The sequence below is a fragment of the Oryctolagus cuniculus genome, chromosome 9, assembly GCF_964237555.1.
Source record: "Oryctolagus cuniculus chromosome 9, mOryCun1.1, whole genome shotgun sequence".
NCBI lineage: Eukaryota > Metazoa > Chordata > Mammalia > Lagomorpha > Leporidae > Oryctolagus > Oryctolagus cuniculus.
The window spans coordinates 137,706,723-137,726,534 of NC_091440.1; the positions used below are offsets into that span (position 1 = coordinate 137,706,723).

Here is a 19,812-nt window from a genome sequence, read left to right on the forward strand (position 1 = left end):
GATGGCAAGGCAAGGGCCATCTGGGTGGAAAGCTAATCACAGAAGAGAAGTATCACTCTGGAGAGAAAAGCAAGCTCAGGATCGTAATATGGTCTGGGGGTGGAATATGTGGTGAAGACCTCTTAGAAATCTATGAAGCACATGCTGTTTCCCCCAGCTGCAGACAAAGTGGGACCCAGTGCTGTGGTGCAACAGGGGAAAGCTACCGCTGGCAACTCTGGCATCCCACTTTGGAGCTGGTTGTGGTCCTGGCTGCTCCACTTCCAATCCACGTTCCTGCTAATGCATCTGGGAAGGCAGCTAGGTACTTGGGCCGCTGCCACCCACCTGAGACCTGGATGGTGTTCTGGGCTCCTGGGTTTGGCCTGGCTCTGCCCTGGCTGTTGCAGGCATTTGAGGAATTAACCAGCAGATGGAAGATATGTGTCACTCTGCCCTTCAAGTAAATCATTAAAGATAAGTGAAACTAAGTAGAGGTAGACAATTAGCCACCAGCAACCCAAGTGATTATGAGTAACAGAAAACAGGTGTGTACAAAATATTTTCCTCTTCCCAAATATTCAGTGGCTGTGATGAAAATCAAAATTACCTGAAGCAGTGTGAGCCAGCCTCAGGTTAAGAATCACCCAGTCTTGAAACATACTAGTGCCCATTAATCAGTCACACTAGTGCCCATTTGGGACCAATCAGTCTCAAACAGCCTGCTAAGACCCAGCTCCACTCCTAACTCTGGCTTCCTGCTAGTGTGCACATCAGGAGGCCATGTGATGGCTCAAGTACTTGGGTCCCTGCCACTTACGTGGGGAACCTGGATTGAGTTCTAGGCTCCTGGCTTCAGCCTGGCTTGACTCTGGCTATTAGGCACGTTTGTGGAGTTTGAACCAGTAAATGGAAGATCTCTCTCTGCCTTTCAAATAACATGAAAATAAATAAATAATAAATAAATATTTTTAAAAATAGCCTTTGCTGTGGAGCTTGGGTCTTAAGTATTTTAAGAACTTCCCTGAGTGGTTCCTGTCCATAGCCACCCACCAAAGCAGTAGATCTCACTCCTGGTACCACAGAAGCACTTGAAGAACCTCAACTGCCTGGCCACACGGCGGAGTTTCTAAGTGAGATCTTGGCATCCCTGTGTGTTAAAAGCTTCCTTCGTGGCTCAACATGAAGCCATTGTGGAAGACAAAAACAGTAATCTCAAATTTGGGGTGGGGAGGTAAGAAGGAAGGGGAAGCCCAAGCCCTCTGTTCTCTCCATTAGTGTCCAGAATCACTGCTGCCCAGGAGCCAGGCCTAAGGAAAAGCCGTGGGAACACATAGTAACTGTAGAAATTACCAAACTTGCCTTTAGAACTATTTATTTCTTCTCTTTTTAAATGGGCAAAAAACATCAACGGCAAAGGACAAACAGACCACACTATTCCAAATTAGCTGTGTCAGCAGATCCCATTCAATTGGTTTTAAAAAAAAAAGTTTCTTCAAATTTGCATACAAGCATCTAAGATCAGTGATGATTGGATCCCCTTTAGGAACATGAAAAGGAGCAGTGTCAGTGGCTATGTGTTCACCCAAACCGGTGTTTGGGTAGGCGGGCCATCTCAACGCTCTCTATGCTCTTTTCTCATTCTCTGCAACTCTCACCCAGGTCAGAATTCCCAAACAAGACAAAGAACACCAGCTCTCAGCAGAGTGAGTTTTCCACAGGGAAAGAAGGTGACCAAGAGGGAGGGGTCCAGGTCACCCAACCCCTCTGCTGCCACGAGCACATGGAAACGCCGTGGCCACGCGTGCACAGTGGCTGCCAGGGAGCGAAGGCACTAGAAGCACTCAAGGGAAAGTTCTCAGCACTGCAGGGATTCTTAGGACTCCACAGACCCTGCTACCTGTTACGTGGCAAGCAGCGAGATCATCTTTCTGAAGTAACACAGCTGAACTCCCATGAGCCCTAGGCACACCCACAGCAAAGATGAGGGGAAGGCCCGTCCCCTCTGAGCGCCCCTTGACAAAGCACCGCTCTGCATCTGCACATCTTCATCCTGGAGGTGCAACTGCTTTGGGCTGGAATTGTGCTTTTCTGAAACTTCTGCCCAGATCCATAAAGAGCTTTCTGAAAGGGCTCTGCAGTATTAAATCATGCCCCCAAAGGAACCCACACACTCTTCACACTCTCCCTCTTCCCAGAGATTTAGCTGGGGAGAATGGGGGTTGGGGGGGTGTTTCCCTCTTGTTTTGCAGGGGGCACTGTAAGAAGCCAAGTAAGCAATAAACGGAAAACAAGTGAGAGTTTTTTTGTTTGGTTGCTTGCTTTGGGTAGGGGAGGTGGTAGTTACTGTTGTGACGCCTTGCCTCGAAATCTATAAACGGCACAACAGAAACAAGTGCTGTTCTGCAGCTGCCTGGGATGCTCCCGGCTATTCTAGAAGCAGCAGGTACTCCTTCAAAGAAGCCGGCAGCGGAAGGCCCTTCACCGCCTCCGGCAGGTACTGGAGTCCCAGGCTACGGCGCACGGCGTAGCGAGAGAGTGTCTTTAGAGTTCCCGGGGCTGAGCACAGAATGGTCAGCTTTTCACACAGCTGCTGGTCTCTGGCCACCTCTCGCGGCATGGCACCATTCTTCCTCAGTTCAAAGTGCCCGACAGCCCTGTGGAGCAGCTCAAAGCAAGCGTCCTCTTTCTCTGTTCCAAGCCCCCTGACGAGCAGAGCCACGAGGCGGGAGATGGGTGTCTGACCCTTGAGGTTGATGACTCTCACCTCTGCGCCATAATCCAGCAGGATGCTGACGCTCTCCAGATTCCCCTTCATGGCCGCCCAGCTGAGTGGAGTGTCGTTGTTGTAGTCCAGGGCGTTCACAGAGGCCCCGCTCTCCAGGAGGGCCCGGACGCACTCAGCACTGTTCTTGAAGGCCGCCCAGTGGAGCGGGGTGTCTCTGTTGCCGTCCAGAGCATTGGGGTCTGCACCATACTCCAACAGCACTTCCACACAAGCCTCATCCTTCTCGGCCGCGTAGTGCAAGGCTGTTCGGTGGTAGCCATCCAGGGCATTCACCTGTGGAAAGGGAGGAGCTACGTCACAGTGGACAGGCGACTGGAGGAAGACAGTGGGACAGCAAAGAAGTGTGCGTGTACCCACCACGTGTGCTACACCACCCTCTCAGCCAGGGGCTGAGGAGCAAGCAGGAGAACCACCCAGACCAGCAGTGCTCTGCACGTGCACTCTCCTGCTGGCCAGCTCTCCATGGGCGTCTGCAGAGTGAGTCCCGTCTCTGTGCATTAGAATCTACCAGAGGAAGGCCTAATGCGGAAGGATGAAGTCTGAGCCCTTGTCACACAGAGCATGGCTGGAGTACTCCGCACAGAAAGAGTTCTGCATTACCTCACTGGTCCTAACTTGGAAGCCTGTTAACATCAACCAGAATGGAAACGAGGAGTCCAAAGCCTTGCCAGTTTGTGGGGCCTTCTCAATGTTCATAGCAAACGCACATTATGAGAAAATCATGCGTAATTTCAAAGTCTTTGCACCGAAATGAACTTAACTTCAAGGACTTTCTGGTTTCCTTACACTAAAACATACCATAGCGAGGGGAGGAAAACAGCACGAGTACCCCGCCCTTCGGACAGGGGTGCCCCAGGCAAGCTCCCAGCAGTGTCAGAGTCAGGTCTCATCCTTCAGATTTCATCAGTCAACGGGCAAGCAGAGGATTCAGTGCAAGTATAAAGTACTCCTAGAAGGTAAGCTGGGGCCATCGACAGCTTAAATCCAAGAGAAGAGAGAAGGGCAGAGGGAGGAAGCCCCAGGATCGCTGGCTGCTCTGCATCTGTGCAGATTCTGCGCGGAGGTCACACTCAGGGTGGGAAGAGATGGAGGAAGACGGGGGAATTCTCAGGAATCAGTGACTCACTGGTGTGAGGGTCGGAACATTACCTCAGCCCCTTTCTCCAGGAGCAGCTCTGCACAGTCAGCGTCTGACACCATACAGGCACAGTGCAGGGGCCTCAGCGTGCCGTGGCTGCAGTTCACATCGGCTCCCTGCACGACAAGGGCGCTTTCGTCAGTGGGCTCCACTCTGGCTCACCCAGAAGTGAAGCAGGGTAAAGACAGTTCCAACCTGCTGGAAGTGTGAACCTGCTACTGGCTCCTGCTTTCCATTCCTACTAAGGGAACGATTCTATCATACCAAGTCCAAGCCAAGGGGACACTCTGAAGACGAAGCAAAGGAACCATCACTCTTTCTCTACAAGGTAGCCAGCCAAAAAATCATACGGATATCACTCAATGAGTGAAAGAAACAAGAACCTTTTCTTTCTTTCGTTTTTTTTTTTTTTTTTTTTTTTTTTGACAGGCAGAGTGGATAGTGAGAGAGAGAGAGACAGAGAGAAAGGTCTTCCTTTTGCCATTGGTTCACCCTCCAATGGCCGCCACGGCTGGCGTGCTGCGGCCGGCGCACTACACTGATCCGAAGACAGGAGCCAGGTGCTTCTCCTGGTTTCCCATGGGGTGCAGGGCCCAAGCACTTGGGCCATCCTCCACTGCACTCCCGGGCCACAGCAGAGAGCTGGCCTGGAAGAGGGGCAACCGCGACAGAATCTGGCACCCCGACCGGGACTAGAACCCAGTGTGCCAGAGCTGCTAGGTGGAGGATTAGCCTATTGAGCCGTGGCGCTGGCCAGAGAACCTTTTCATCAGGCAGGAAACTCACTTTGTACAGCCACCATGCTCTGAAAAAGTCAGGGAGTCAGAGGTCCAACCAACAGACAACCATCACTAACAGTAGGTCCTCTTAACATTATTTTCATGTGTAAACATTTTTCTTTTTTAAAAAGATTTATTTATTTTGTGAGGCAGAGTTACAGAGAGAGAGGGAGAGACAGAGACAGTGATCCACTGACTCACTCCTCAAATGGCCACAATGGCCAGAAAGCTGGGCCAATCTGAAGCCAGGAGCTAGAAGCTTCTTCTGGGTCTCCCACACAGATGCAGGGGTCCAAACACTTGGGCCATCTTTCACTGCTTTCCCCGGCCACAGCAGAGAGCTAGATCAGAAGAGGATTCGAACCAGCGCCCATACGGGATGCTGGCACCGCAGGCGGCAGCTTTACCCATTATGCCACAGCGCCCCCCCCCCCTTTAAAATAGGTAAAATAGGTTTATTAATTTGAAAGGCAACAGAGTCAGAGAGATACATTTCATCTACTGGTTTACTCTCCAAATGGCTGCAACAGCTAGGGCTGGGCCAGGCTGAAAAACAAAAGAGAGTAATAGAGAGACAGATCTTTCCACTGAGTCGCTCCCCAAAAGGCCACAATAGCCCGGGCTGGGCCAGGCTGAAGCCAGGACCTTTGAACTCCATCTGCCACCACTTGTGTGTCACGGGCCCGAGCACTTGGGCCATCTTCTGCTGCCTCTCCAGGCTCATTAGCAGGCAGCTAGATTGAAAGCAGGGCAGCTGAGACCTGACCTGGCATTCTGATACAGGTGCTGGCAGCCTAGGCGGAGGCTTGACCTGCTGTGCCACAACGCTGGCCCACTTACAAGCATTTCTAAAGCAGCCTCTTAACCTCAGCATTCTCTGTACCAGGCCCTGCTGGTCCTTCTATTCCCAGTCTGATGATGGGGGGAGACGGCAGTCAGACCTAAGGCCCTGAATGACTCAGCAGCAGAGCTGGAATTAGAAAGTGACAGTGTTTCTACGGCTGAGCCTTCTGACACCACTTCTGTGGGGAACAAGCCTACACTGCAGGACTCTGTCTTCTCTGGCTGCACCACATAACTGTGCAGCAGCTACAGTGCTCAGCCCTGGACTGCAAATGAGGAATAATGTGCAGAGTATGGTATCAAAGACCTTCTAGGATACTGGTCATATAACAATTACTGAACAGCAGAGGTTAGGTATCAGATATTCAGGATGTCTTCATCTATAATTACCATGCATTTCAGGGATTAACTTTGTCTTCCTGGAGTGCCTTTGTCTAACCCTGGAGTGCCTGGGTTCAAGTCACAGCTCTGCTCCTGATCCCAGCTTCCTAATACACCTGTACCGAAAATCCCTGGGAATGCCCTGGTAGGCACCAGATAACGACCCAAGTACTTAGGTCCCTGTACTGATCTGGGAGACCCAGACTGAGTTCTGGGCTCCTGGCTTCAGCTAACCCCAGCCCTAGCTACTGAGGTCATCTGGGGAATAAACCAGTGGATGGGAACACTATGCCTTTCAAATAAATCAAAATGAAATAAATTTTTTAAGAGACAGAGGACAAAGGAAATCTCACATGTAATTTTTTTTAATGATTTATTTATTTATTTGAAAGGCAGAGTTACAGAGAGAGAGAGAGAGAGAGAGAGAGAGAGGTCTTCCATCCACTGGTTTACTCCTCAAATGGCTGCATTGACCAGAGATGGGCTGATCTGAAGCCAGGAGCCAGGAGCTTCCTCCAAATCTCCAACGTGGGTTCAGGGTCCCAAATACTTGGGCCATCTTCTACTGCTTTCCCAGGCCATTAGCAGGGAGCTGAATTGGAAGTGGAGCAGCCAGGGCCCATATGGGATGCCAGCACCACAGGCAAAGGCTTAACCTACTACGCCACAGTACTGGTCCCCTCACATGTGATTTTAACACAGGAGTGAGCTCAGAGGGTCTGAAGCCACCTCGGCTTTGTTTGCCTCTTCCTCTCTTAGAAAGCAGGGCTGAGCTGGGCGGGTTCTACACGTACCACCTCCAGACAGATTTTATGGAAGGCATGAGATGACCGTCATCCAGAACATATTTCATGAAGAAAAATATCAGATGGTCAAAGCAAAAAGGAGAAGGGAAGCAAGGCAAACACAGGGAAAAATATATTTTGATGGTCATGTTGATAAGCATTTGAAAGCAATGGACACAGGGCAGCATTGTGGCATGGCGTAGTGGGTAAAGCCGCCGCCTGCAGTACCAGCATCCCATATGGGTGCCAGTTCGAGACTCAACGCTCCACTTCCGATCCAGTTCTCTGTTACGGCCTGGGAATGCAGTGGAAGTTACTCCAAGTCTTTGGGGCCCTGCACCTGTGTGGGAGACCCAGAAGAAGCTCTTGGCTTCGGATCGGCACAGCTCTGGCCATTGTGACCTACTGGGGAGTGACCCAGCAGACGGAGGATCTCTCTCTCTCTCTGCCTCTCCTTCTCTCTCTGTATAACTCTTTCAAATAAAGAAACAAATTTTTAAAAAGATCAATCTCTCTTTCATTCTCTCTTTAACTCTGCCTTTCAAATAAATAAATCTTTAAAGTAGTTCAAGGAAGATGGAATTAAAAAATAAGTTTATATTAAAAAATGGAGGGGCTGGCACTGTGGGGTAGCAGGTAAAGCTGTTGCCGGCAGTGCTGGCATCCCACTTTGGCACCAGTTCGAGTCCCAGCTGGTCCACTTCCTATCCAGCTCTCTGCTATGGCCTGGGAAAATAGTGGAAGATGCCCCAGTTCCTTGGGCCCCTGCACCCATGTGGGAGACCCAGAAGAAACTCCTGGCTCCTGGCTTCTGATTGGCCCAGCTCCAGCTGTTGCAGCCATTTGGGGAGTGAACGAGCAGATGGAAGACCTCTCTCTCTCTCTCTGCCTCTTTCTAACTCTGCCTTTCAAATAAGTAAATAAATCTTAAAAAAAAAAAAAAAAAAAGGAGACTCCCTGTGCTCTTGTGCTAGTGGAAGCTTTCAATCTGCAGTCTATTAGGGTTTACCAGTTTCCCGACTCTGCCTCCCAAAAGACTCTCCCCAGGGGATGGCACTCACCCCCCTGATCAGATCCTCCACGTTATCATGCGGGAAGGAACGGATGGCGGCGATGGTCCGGATCAGGCGCTCCGAGAGGGAGTACTTGCTCTGAATGCTCTGCATGATGTACCACATACTGGACTCACTGGGCCCCGAGTGTTCACATGCTCCACAGCACCTGAACAAAGAGGTCGCAGGGGCACACAGGGACACCGCTGAGCGCCTCCGCCCTTGGGAGGCCTTCCCCAGACCTGGAGATTTCAGATCTGGACGCAGAGCGGATGACAGGAGCTGACAGGACCCTGCTCAACTCTGACCCAGTCCACACGAGGACCCCTGAGGAGCTGTGTGGTTTTCAAACAAGACAAGGCTGCCGGCGCCAGAATACACTCCTTCCCTGTGGATCTCTGCAGTCTCTGCGCTCGGCTCCCCTCAGGTAACTGCAGCTCACTCATGCGCCCCTTTCCCCCCCCCGGGAGCTGGAAGCAGCGGGAAGGCCGGGGTCTGGCCAGCAGAGAACTCCAGAGTGCAGGTGTTTCACAAACACTGGCTTCTGCTAAGGGTATGGCAGCGAAGACAGGCAAAAAGGCTACGGGACAGCACATCCATGTTCATGATAAGGCATCTGTGAAATATTGTTAAATGTCTTCAGCAGAGAAAAGAGTGGGAATACTTGTGGCACATCCTAAGATAAGGAAGAAAGCAAAAAGTGTAGCTACTCTGAAATCATCTAAAGTTGTAAAAACAAAGCAAAGCTCAACAGCACTGAAGGAGCGTTTTGTTTCTAACGAGCGAGACTTAAAGCGAATTAATAACTAACAATTGGCTATTCGCGACAACTAAGGAATAGATTTGGGCAAACGTATCTTAAAACGACAACATGACAGTAGGAAGCTGGAAAAAGAAACTAAATGCAATCGCGGAAAATGCGTTTTATGAGAAACACACTGATCTCGATTTTTCTGTTCTGCAGCAAAATCTACTCTTCCAGCTTGTTAAACACGTCTGCACAGGACCGAGTGTGACGGCAGGATAAGGCGCAGCTGGAGAGACCCCCTATCGGAGCAACCCGAGTTCTGCTGGAACGGAGACAGACATCCCGTACGCGGCGAGCCGTGGGTGGACACACGACGAGACCACCGACGCTCCAAGAAAGCCGCGACCCGCCCTCCGGGGCCTCGTCCCCCTGCTGCCCTTCGCTCCGGCCGCGAAGCCCAAAGCCGAGCGAAGGCGGGGGTGGGGGTGCCCGGCCACTTGGTGCACCTGCTCGGGAGGCTCCCGGCCCAAAACGCGTGGCGGCCTCGACGGTCCGCAGACCTCAAGCGGGAGTGGTGGACACGTTCTTGGGCGCGGAGCCTCGGGCTGGGGCCCGGCTGCAGACCCTCCCGTAACAAGGGCCGCACTCACCGGACCCGGGCCTAGGTGGTTCCCGACAGCCGCTTTCAAGCGTGACCCGGAAGTAGAAGTGTCACCAGCGACCCCTGTTTACGGGACTAGGCTGACTGGGACGTGCGCCTGCGCACTGGCAGTCGTGGGGAAATCTGCGGGCTGCGCCTGCGCAAAATCAATCCCGTGAGACTCCGGACCAGCGTCTCTGCGCAGGCGTGCTTGTGGCGGTCCGCGGCTGCGCGTGCGTGGTCCAAGGATGCGTGCTTCCGGCCTGTGGTGGCTGCGCCCGCCAGCCCTCTCCTCGGCGCTGGATCGCCATCGGAGGTGGTGCCTGGGTTATGGCCGGCCACCTCCGGGTGCTCCCGAACGCCGCTGTCTCCTGGGAGTCACCAGAGCCCTCCGGCGCCCACCCGCGCTCAGCCGGGGTCCGGGTGAGAAGAACGGAGCCGTGCGGCGAGGCGAGAGGACAGGCTTTTTAAATGGGTTCTCGCCGGTTGCCAATACTGGCACTTTTTTTTTTTTTTTTTTTTTTTTAATTAGCACTTGAAGGGGTCGGCGCCGTGGCGCACTAGGTTAATTCTCCGCCTGCGGCGCGGGCATCCCTTATGGGCGCCGAGTTCTAGTCCCGGCTGCCCCTCTTCCACTCCAGCTCTCTGCTGTGGCCCGGGAGGGCAGTGGAGGATGGCCCAGGTGTTTGGGCTCCTGAACCTGCATGGGAGACCAGGAGGAAAAGCCTGGCACTTTAAAATCTGGGCCCCGCGCGGCCTCCGCGGCCAGTCTTGCAGACGTCGCAGCCCGGGAAGCGCTCTGCCGGGGCTCCACGCCGCGCCTTCCCGGAGGCCGCGCTGGCTGGATTCGGTGGCCGATGGGATTAGCCGAGGCGTGCTCCACACCCGACCTCTCAAGCTAGTCCAGGGTCTTTGTCCGCATTCCGCGAGTGGAAACTTAGTTTCTGTCATTGCTTGTGAACCAGGAGCTAGTATTAGGGCCCTAAAAACTCCAGACTTCAGGGGCACTTGGCCTAGCCCCTGGTTTCAAGTCCAGCTCCAGTTCCCAGCTGTGGCTCCTGCTGATGGCTCGAGTGGGTGTGTCCCTGCCACCCACACGGGAGACCCCGGTGCTTCAGCCTTCACAGCATTTGAGGAGTGAATCCGTGGATGAGGTCTCTCTTTTTTCCCTGCTTCTTGAATAATTTAAGTGGAGAATGTGTTCTGGGAACCTAAAGTTCCAAGGCTTGAGGCAGAATTGTCAGAAACTGCATTTCAGGAGGCCACGAGTCCCCTTCTCCACGGATCCAGCAGGGGGTGCTCACCTGGCCCACCCGTCGCTCTCAAAGTGGAGCACTAACTTCATCCAGCTGACCTACGAAGAGTGTGGTGACGGCCCTGCCGGCCCTCGTCTTGTGAAATCGCGCTTTGGTGGGTGCACTGCTCTGAGAACCCACTACACAGCGGGAGGAGGTTGCCGCCTGTTACTCAGAGCTGAAAGAGCCACAGGGTCCAGCAGATGAAAGCCCTGTCCCTGAAGAGTGGGTCTGCCTTCTCCAAGGTTCCATGCCTTGGCAGCTCTTGGTCAAAGTCATGCCAGCGACAGTGGTAGAAGTGTGAGATCAGAGTCCTTTATTTTTTTCTTAAAGATTTACTGATTTATTTGAAAGTTAGGGGCAAGGAGGAGAGTCAGAGCTTCCATCCGCTTGTCCACTCCCCAAATGGCTGAACCAGCCAGGGCTGGGTGAAGCTGAAGACGGGAGCTTCTCTCTGATAACCCATGAGGGTGGCAGGGGCCCATGCATTTGGGCCATCTTCACTGCTTTCCCAGGTGCATTAGCAGGGAGCTGCACAGGAAATGGAGCAGCTGGGTCAGAAATGGGCACCGTATGGAATGCTGGTGCTGCAGCTTAAAGCGCTGCACCACAGTGTCACCGTACAGCTTCAGTTTTTAAGGAGACTTTATTATAAACATGTTAAAATATACGGAGAGACTAGAGAATCCTATGAGGAGCATCACCTGTGTTAATTACATGAACATCCTGCTAACTATTGTAAATATTTTTTTCTTTGTCTTGTCCAGTGATACTAATAATAAAAGCTTAAGCTCCCACAGCTTTGGGGAAAGTTTTTTCAGAGGTGGTTAGATTTGGCATCCTAGAACTTCCTAAACACGTGAGCTATTTCTTACTCATTTATTCAGTACTTCCTTCAGGAAAGATTTTTTTTCACCCTGTGTTTAATCATCTTTCAAATTTCTTGGTTGGCAAATGCTGAGGTATATAAATTATGTGAGGCTACCAGCCTCTTATGAATGTAAGAACAGTTGGAGTCTCCCAGGGAGTACTAAAGTGGGTGTCCATTTAGGTGTCTCAGAGACTTACTGCCCCAGAGAAGCTGGTTTCAGAGCCACCCAGTTGCCCATTCATTAAAGTGTGACTCAGCACCTGCTTTGTTCTACGACTTGTACTCAGCTGTTGGAAGAAGAGAGACAGAGACAGGCCCTGAGAAGCCCAGGCTGCGAGACAGATTGGAACACTATCAGCTGCAGGTGAATACCGGAACAAAGTTTCCATGAACGAAATCAGTGTTGTGTGCAGAGGCCAGGGGTGAGCCCAGGCTGAGCTTGGTCCAGGCTCCTGTCCTGTGCCACGAGGAATTCAAGGAAGAGATGTAGGGAAGGTCAGCAGGGAAGCAGGACTTGTGACCGGCAGAGGACAGCCAGAGGGAAAGGTTCAGAACCTTGCTTTTACGCTGTCGCTAGGCAAGTGGTTGGTGTCTGGAGCAGGTTTAACTGAATATTCCAACAGCATGGGGTTGGGGTGATGCTTGAGTACTGCCTGCCTCCAGAAACCCATCATGGTGTGAGGTGCATGATGGGATGGGTGTCAGCCATGATAATTTTACTATAATGACAGAAAGGTCACTGCAGAAACAGCCCATATTGGATATTAACAGCCAGTGCTGGACAGCTTGGGCTGCATGTGCTGGTAATCTCCAGCTCCTCTTGGCTGAGCCATCTCCCTGCCCACCTCAGTTCTGCTTCTGGGGAGATCAACAGTCTGGGGAAGGAATTCACAGATGCTGTTGAATTCCCACCCTCCTCCCACCTGGAGGGAAGTGCTGGTGCTGCCTCCTTGTCTGCAAGCCTCAAGAGAGGCTTCTGTGAGGCCAGGGATCTTGAAAATTGCACCTCCACTCCCAGCCCCAGGAGAACAGAACTGGCTCTTGCCCATGAGTTAGAGAGTGGCCAGAGCAGAGGTGGCTGTTCTGGGGTCTGCCTGTGCTCCCAGAGCCAGCACGGTGATCAGTGTGTCTATGTTTCCCTGGGCCAGGGTGGGCCTCAGACCAAACCCAACATGGGATTGCCTTTGATCTGCCTCGAAATGTGGCGCCAGCACCCCAGGTTCTAGTCCAGGTTGGGGCGCCAGATTCTGTCCCGGTTGCTCTTCTTCCAGTCCAGCTCTGCTGTGGCCCGGGAGGGCAGTGGAGGATGGCCCAAGGGCTTGGGCCCTGCACCCGCATGGGAGACCAGGAAGAAGCACCTGGCTCCTGGCTTCGGATTGGTGCAGTCCACCGGTCGTAGCCGCCATTTGTGGGGAGTGAACCAACGGAAGGAAGACCTTTCTCTCTATCTTTCTCTCACTGTCTAACTCTGCCTGTCCAAAAAAAAAAAAAAAAAGTGGAGGGAACCAAGAATCCTAGAATGCACAGGAAGCTGCCTGTACTTGTGTAGGCCAAAGGGATGAGGGGAAGGGCTCTGGTGACAAAGAGTTTCCAAAGGACCTTTAAAAGCCCTACAAGAAAAAGACCCAGGTTGTACGGTCCCACCATAGCAGACAAGAACTGACCATCCCCTGGGCTGTCCTGGGCCCTCCCAGATCAAAGAGCAGTCCCATAAGTTGGGGAGAGAGCCGAAGGCAGGTAGCTGCCAGCCAGGACCCTTCTGTGGGGAAGAGAAGTGGATACCAGAGTGACTTAGAGTGAAGACTGATGGAGCTAGCTACCATCTTGCACAGAAAACATTTTTTTTAAACTAAGGTCTATTTTCAATAGAAAACATTCTAAAACGAGACTTCCTTTTGACTTAAAGGGGCCATGAAAAGATTGTCAGTTATCAAAGAGTGAAAAAGGCAATTTATCCAATTTTCCATTTAGGAGCACAATAATCTACCTGAACCCTGCTCAATAAAAATATATAAAAGATGGCAAAAGTCAAAAACTAAAGTGGTATTTTGATTACATCCAGTGACTCTTGTATTCGGCACCCAGATTCCATCTCGATAGAATGTAGTTGGTAATTCATGAGTTTTTTTTTTTTTTCATCTTTTTTCTTTTCTTTTTGGTGTGCCTTGCTCCTGTAAGACTTTCAGGAAATTATTTATTCTACCCTTCTCCTAATCCCAGTTTTGCACTCCAGAAGTGTCTGTGAGATGGTGTTGATTGACAGCACAACTAGTGTTCCTATTTTCAGACCCTGGCATGAATTTGGACTGGGAATTGGATAACAGCATGGGGTGGTTGCTGCTGCACTGTGTGCCATTCTTAGTGCCTAGCCACGGACTCAGCTATGTCCTGAGATGCCCGTCTGACCTGTCAGGTGCATTCTCACCATTGGACTGTGTGGCCCTGCTTTTCCCAGTGTGAGTGCTGGAGCACTCTGTTTCTGTCTGGAGAGGAACCTATGCATTCTGTCGGATGCCCTACCTCATTAAACCTTTCTGCCCTGTTAGCAGTGGTGTTTGTCTCACATCTGAATTCTTCCTTGGGTGAAGACAAGAACCTGGGGAGGCCATCTCTGCTAACAAGATTGGCCCTCAGATTTAGAAACAATGTAGTATCTCGGAAACATCATGGGGACCAGTGTTGCAGGTTTGATTCTGGTTACTGAGCTGTACCACCTGATGAGGGGAACATCTAACTCCAAGGTTGATTTCACAAAACCAGGTCACATTTGTGAAAAGAGGTTTTGCAAACTACATAAATGTTGGTTAACTATGTCATCTTTGTATTGTTTCCTACTTGACAAGGAAATTACCGAATGCCTCATCCTCTTTGTGAGCCCCTCTCACGCAGACTCAGACCCACTGCACTCTTCCCCTCCCCAGCAGCACAGCCCCATGCCCACAGTGGGCACCTGTTAGATGCCACTGAAGTGAGGATAACAGCACTGGAAAGAAAATCGAAAAGGAAGCTTCGTAGCTGGAGCAACAGAAAACAAAAAAGAAAATCCAAAGCCCATGGAACGTTTCTTAACCCTTGCCCTGAGAAAGCAAATCCAGCTGCGCCTCCCTAGAGGGGGCCAGAGCTGGACAGGGGCGTCCTCAGAAGCTGTTCAGAGCCAAGTGAGCTCTGCAGACTTTCAAACTCCGCTCTTTCTCCTGCCACCTTGCCCCAAGGACTGGGGAAGTTCATAAAGTAGTGTGCTTTTAAAAGCTTCTGATCGGCATAACTCTGGCCATTGCAGCCATTTGAGGAATGAACCAGCAGATGAGAGACTCTCTCTCTCCCCCTCTCTTTGTTAACTCTGTCTTTCAAATAAATTTAAAAAATAAATCCTTTTTTTAAAATTAGGTTTTTGTTGGTGTTTATTGTTTTTGTGGTCCTACAGAACCCCAATATTTTCACTATCAGAATAATTTTAGGGGCCAGTGCTGTGGCATAGTGGATTAAGCTGTGTCCTACAGTGCTGGCATCTCATATGGGTGCTAGTTCGAGTCCCGGCTGCTCCACTTCCAATACTGCTCCCTGCTAATGCACCTGGGATAGCAGCAGACGATGGCCCAAGTGCTTAGGCACCTACACCCTCATCTGAGACCCATAAGAAACTCGGGGCTCCTATCTTTGGTCTGGCCCCACCCTGGTATTGCAGCCATTTGGGGAGTGAACCAGCAGATGAAAGACTTGTCTCTGTCTCTGCCTCTCCTGCTCTGTAACTCCGCCTCTCAAATCTTTTTTGAAAAAGAATAATTTTCAATCATTTTGTACTTTGGGAAAAATGCAGTAAAGCTACAAATAACATTACTGAACACATTGAAATGAAATATACACATTATTATTTCTCCAAGAATGCAGGCACTTAGGACTTCATGACCTGCAGACCAGGACGGAGTGCGCCCACTATGGCGGAGAGGTTTCAGGACTGCCCCAGGCGGACTTAACTGAGCAAACACCCATGGCCCGAGACTGTTGAGCAGTCCAGACTGATCTTCAGAGTCTGGCTAGCAAAGAAAGGATCTGAATCTCCCAATGCCTTTCAGAGGCTCCACGGGCAGGCTGAGGTTCAAGCCGGCATCGCCCAACTGGAGCCTGTGCTGTTCTGTGGGCGCATGGTGCCCTCTGGAGGGAAAACAGAGCATTTACACTTGCCTTCTTGCCAAAAGTTCAATCATTAGTTCCTTTCTTTTCTTTTTTAAAAATTTTTTAATTTGGAAAGCAGAGTTACAGAGAGGCAGAGAAAGAAAGAGAGAGAGAGAGATCTTCCATCCGCTGGTTCACTCCAAAAATGGCCGCAACGGCCAGAGCTGAGTTGATCTGAAGCCAGCAGCTTCTGGGTTTCCCACAGGGGTGCAGGGGCCTAAGGGCTTGGGCCATCTTCTGCTTTCCCAGGCCATAGCAGAGAGCTGGATTGGAAGTGGAGCAGCCATGACTAGAACCAGCGCCCTTATGGCATGCTGGCACTTCAGGCGGCATCTTCACCTGCTATACCACAGTGCCAATCCCAGGTTGTAGTTTTTAAAATCATCCTAAAAGTATCCAGGAAAGCTTGCAATGGGATTATTTAATCTGCAATCCCAAGTCTACTCCAAGACCCTGGGAAGTCCAGCTTAACAAATTTTAATGAAATAATTGAAAAACTGAATCAAAAATCCGACAAAGATTACATTAAAAGACTGTAGACTAGGGGCCGACACTATGGCATAACCACTGCCTGCAATTCTGGCATCCCATTTGGCCACCAATTTGAGTCCAGGCTGCTCTACTTCTGATACAGCTCCCTGCTAATGGCCTGGGATAGCCGTGGAAGATGGCCCAAATCCTTGGGCCCCTGCACCCATGTTGGAGACCCCAAAGAAGCTCCTAGCTCCTGGCTTTGGATAGGCTCAGCTCCTGCCATTGCAGCTGTCTGGGGAGTGAACCAGTGGATGGAACATCTCTCTCTCTCTCTCTCTCTCTCTCTCTCTGCCTCTGCCTTTCTAATAAATACATAAATAAACCAATCTTTAAAAAAAAGATTCAGAGTAGAAACAGGACATAAAAGCAAACCTGTAACAGCAAAACCAAAAGCCACGCCACAGTTACAAAACTGTCAGGCACAGCACTGAAAAGAAGTCTGTCAAAGGTCTGAGGCTAGCTTTGCATGACTCCTCAAACACACTAAAGGCGCCATAGACAGTGGAAGACACACCCTCAGTCAGCATGCGAATTAAATGATTCAAACCAAAGTGTTGGCTGTTTCTGTTTTTGCTTTTTCTTCTCAGGTCGACGACCCTTAAGTTTATATAGAAAAAAATACACAAGAATGTTCAGGAGAGCCCTGAGAAGGTCAGTGAGGAAGGGCAGGTCTCGCTGGTCACAGAAAGCACTACCAGGCATTCATATTTCTCCCGGGGCAGAAACAGCTCCAATGGGAAGACACACTCATGGAACCTGCTGCTGTGTCCAGGTGTTACCGGAGAAGCTAGAGTTCTGTCTTCACGCAAGAAAGAATTCAGGCTTGAGACAGAGAGTAGTGGAAATCAAAATAGCAAGGTTTATTAGGGTAGAGACATCTGTAAGAACGGATGGGCACCTCTCCAGACAGAGCCTGAGAGAGAATGCCCAGTCCCTAGTCGCTTAGACTGGGGAAGAGTGAGGTTACATGGTTGAGTGGAGAGAATACACCTGGGCAGGCCAGGTGGGTGACTCAGCAGAGAGGCAGAGAGCTGAGCGTGCAGTCTGGTTGAGGCTGGGGGTTTTTAAGGGGATCAGTCTTGCCTCCCCACCTCTGCTCCTCCTGGAACAAAGGATTTTTGGATGTAAATACGAAAAGTTCCTATCTGAGTTTTCCCCCTGAAGTTATCAGACGGGGGAAGCCTGGCTGGCCTCACCCCACCTTAGAGGAGCCTTAGAGGAAGGATGGTTATCGGGTAGAAGGAGCAGGGCATTTGAAGTGCAGATACTGGGCTGTACCTGGAAGGTTATCAGGATGACTTTGAGATGCGGAGGCTGGACCTAGATGTCAACTCCTTAGGCCTTTGTCACATACACATAAACTCATATCTGACTTCCTACCTAACACAGGTAGTAATCCAAGCACATACAATATTTAATAATAAAGTTTTGTAAGATGCTGGAAGAAAAATGAACTTTCAAGAGAAATGTTGTTGAGATAACGGGGTTACATCTGGAAAAAAGGCAAAAAATATTGGATTCATAGCTTATACTGCACACCCAGATAAATGCCACATGGATCAGTTAAACATTACAAAAATGGAAACTTCTGCAAGTTCTGGAAGAAAACTTTGTTAGACTTCTAAATAACATTCCTAGGGAGTGGTGGGCAACGCATTTCTATGACTGGAAACCCAGAATCAGTGAAATACTGACAAATTCCATTACATAAAGTCTGCATGACCCAGACAGCATAAACAAGCCCAAAGAGAAATGAGTCACAGAACAAAATGTTTGCAGCTTATACAACAGGAGAAAGGCAAACCTCCCAATACTTATGGAGTTTGTAGAAATAAAAAGACAGATGTCTACTAGAAAAATGAGCCTAAAATGGGAACAGTTTTTTTTTTTTTTAAATCATGAAAGTGGCCCTTAAAACATACTTGCCTCAAAAAAGAAAGATATGGGGCTGATGCTGGGGCACAGTGGGTTAAAGCTCTGGCCTATAGCACAGGCATCTCATATGTGTGCCAGTTAGAGACCTGGCTGCTGCACTTCCAATCCAACTCTCTGCTGATGCACCTGGGAAAGCACTAGTAGACGGCCAAGTGCTTGGGCCCCTGCACCTCATGTGGGAAACCTAGAAGAAGCTCCTGGCTTCGGATCGGAGAGCTCTGGCTGTTGCGGTCATTTGGGGAATGAACTAGCAGATTGAAGACCTCTGTCTCTACCTCTCTGAGACTGTCTTTCAAAGAAAATAAATTTTTTAAAAGCAACAACAACAAAAAGTAAGGTATGTTACATTACATTAAATTAGCATTGGTTATTGTGTTGACAGAAATACAAAAGTCTGGGAGTGTACCCAAACTTTACTGTGTTGCCAGAACTCTGAGGGAAAAGACACAAGTGCTCTTGGTATAAGTGGAAGTCATCCAGACTCCAGGAAGGGAAATCTGATACAGCTGGCAAAATCCCAAGCAGAGAGTTTCTCCTTTCACCAGCAATAATGTTTTCCAGAATATATATATATATATATATATATTTGATAGGCAGAGTTAGACAGTGAGAGAGAGAGAGAGAGAAAGGTCAAAATCCCGGCTGCTCCACAGCCGATCCAGCTCTCTGCTATGGCCTGGGAAAGTAGTAGAAGATGGCCCAAGTCCTTGGGCCCCTGCACCCACGTGGGAGGCCCGGAAGAAGCTCCTGGATCCTGGCTTTGGATCAGCTCAGCTCCGGCCATTGCGGTCATCCTTGAAAAAAGGTATCTGCCCAAATAAGAAATAATACATGCATACGTTTATTCCTGGTGGTATTTTTAATGGCAAAAGACTAGAAACATGCCAGATATCTATCAATGGGGAGGAGATGGGTGGTTTAACTCTGTGATACAGTGGAGCCTTACAAATCTATAAACATAAGGAGGAGTATTTGTATGTTTTGCTATAGAATGATTGCCACAATCTATTATGTGAAACAAGGCATGGTAACTCCCTTTTATGGGAAATGAAGCAATGGAAAGATGGTCCAGAAGTGAATAAAAATTGTGTCTAGGGTTTGGAGTTGTCGGATAGCAGGTTAAGCAGGCTCATTTGTGTCCTAGCTGCTCCACTTCCAATCCAGCTCCCTGCTAATGGCCTGTGAAAAGCAGTGGAAGATGGCCCAAGTGCTTAGGCCTCTGCTACCTCTTTGGGAAATCAGGATTAAGTTCCAGAATCCTGGCTCAGGCCTGGCCTAGTGCTAGCCACTGCGGCCTTCTGGGATGGAAGATCTCCCTCTCTGTAACTCTGACTTTAAAAATAAGTAAATAAATCTTTTTTTTTTTTAAAAAAATGGTGTCTACAGGAGGTGAGGGGGAACTGGGGTCGGGAGGTGGAACAGAAGGGAGTGGCCTCTGAGTAGCTTTGCACATAGTTTTGTTTTGGAATCAGGCAATTGTTTCATGCATTCAAAAAGTTAATTATATCAAAAAGAGGGGGGGGAAAGCAATCCCTAATGCTGAAAATCAATGAAATAAAGAAACTTAGGGGCTGGTGCTGTGGCGCAGCAGGCTAATGCCCCGGCCTGAAGTGCCGGCATCCCATATGGGCGCTGGTTCGAGACCCGGGCTGCTCCACTTCCAATCCAGCTCTCTGCTATGGCCTGGGAAAGCAGTAAGAGATGGCCCAAGTCCTTGGGCCTTTGCACCCGCATGGGAGACCTGGAAGAAGCTCCTGGCTCCTGGCTTCTGATCGGCACAGCTCCAGCCATTGCGGCCAATTGGGGAGTGAACCATCAGATGGAAGATCTCTCTCTCTCTCTCTCTCTCTCTGCCTCTCCTCTCTGTGTAA

At 50.0% G+C, this 19,812-nt stretch overlaps 1 protein-coding gene across 7 annotated transcripts; it reads right to left on the reverse strand.

The window, feature by feature from the left end:
• Positions 1-1,337: 1,337 nt before the first annotated feature.
• Positions 1,338-9,296, reverse strand: ASB8 (ankyrin repeat and SOCS box containing 8). 7 transcript variants are annotated; one of them, XM_002723441.5, is made up of 4 exons: positions 9,144-9,296; positions 7,755-7,914; positions 3,917-4,021; positions 1,338-3,040 (listed from the first exon to the last, which is right to left on the reverse strand). In XM_002723441.5, exons 2-4 carry the CDS (start codon positions 7,869-7,871, stop codon positions 2,408-2,410), a joined length of 855 nt encoding a protein of 284 aa, XP_002723487.1. In that variant the 5' UTR covers positions 7,872-7,914; positions 9,144-9,296; the 3' UTR covers positions 1,338-2,407. The 7 variants fall into 7 exon arrangements, with proteins under 7 accessions (XP_002723487.1, XP_008250084.1, XP_051706405.1 ...); XM_008251862.4 differs by having other exon boundaries at positions 9,000-9,240; XM_051850445.2 differs by having other exon boundaries at positions 7,755-8,361; positions 9,144-9,207.
• Between the last annotated feature and the right edge of the window lie 10,516 nt (positions 9,297-19,812).

What these genes read in the sequence shown, in the direction of transcription:
- ASB8 (XM_002723441.5), bottom strand. Translation starts at nt 7,871, where the DNA reads ATGTGGTACATCATGCAGAGCATTCAGAGCAAGTACTCCCTCTCGGAG. An exon ending in TGGAGGATCTGATCAGGGGG is followed by an intron (nt 4,022 to 7,754) that starts GTGAGTGCCATC and finishes CTTGTCGTGCAG; the next exon opens with GGAGCCGATGTGAACTGCAG. An exon ending in TCCTGGAGAAAGGGGCTGAG is followed by an intron (nt 3,041 to 3,916) that starts GTAATGTTCCGA and finishes CCCTTTCCACAG; the next exon opens with GTGAATGCCCTGGATGGCTA.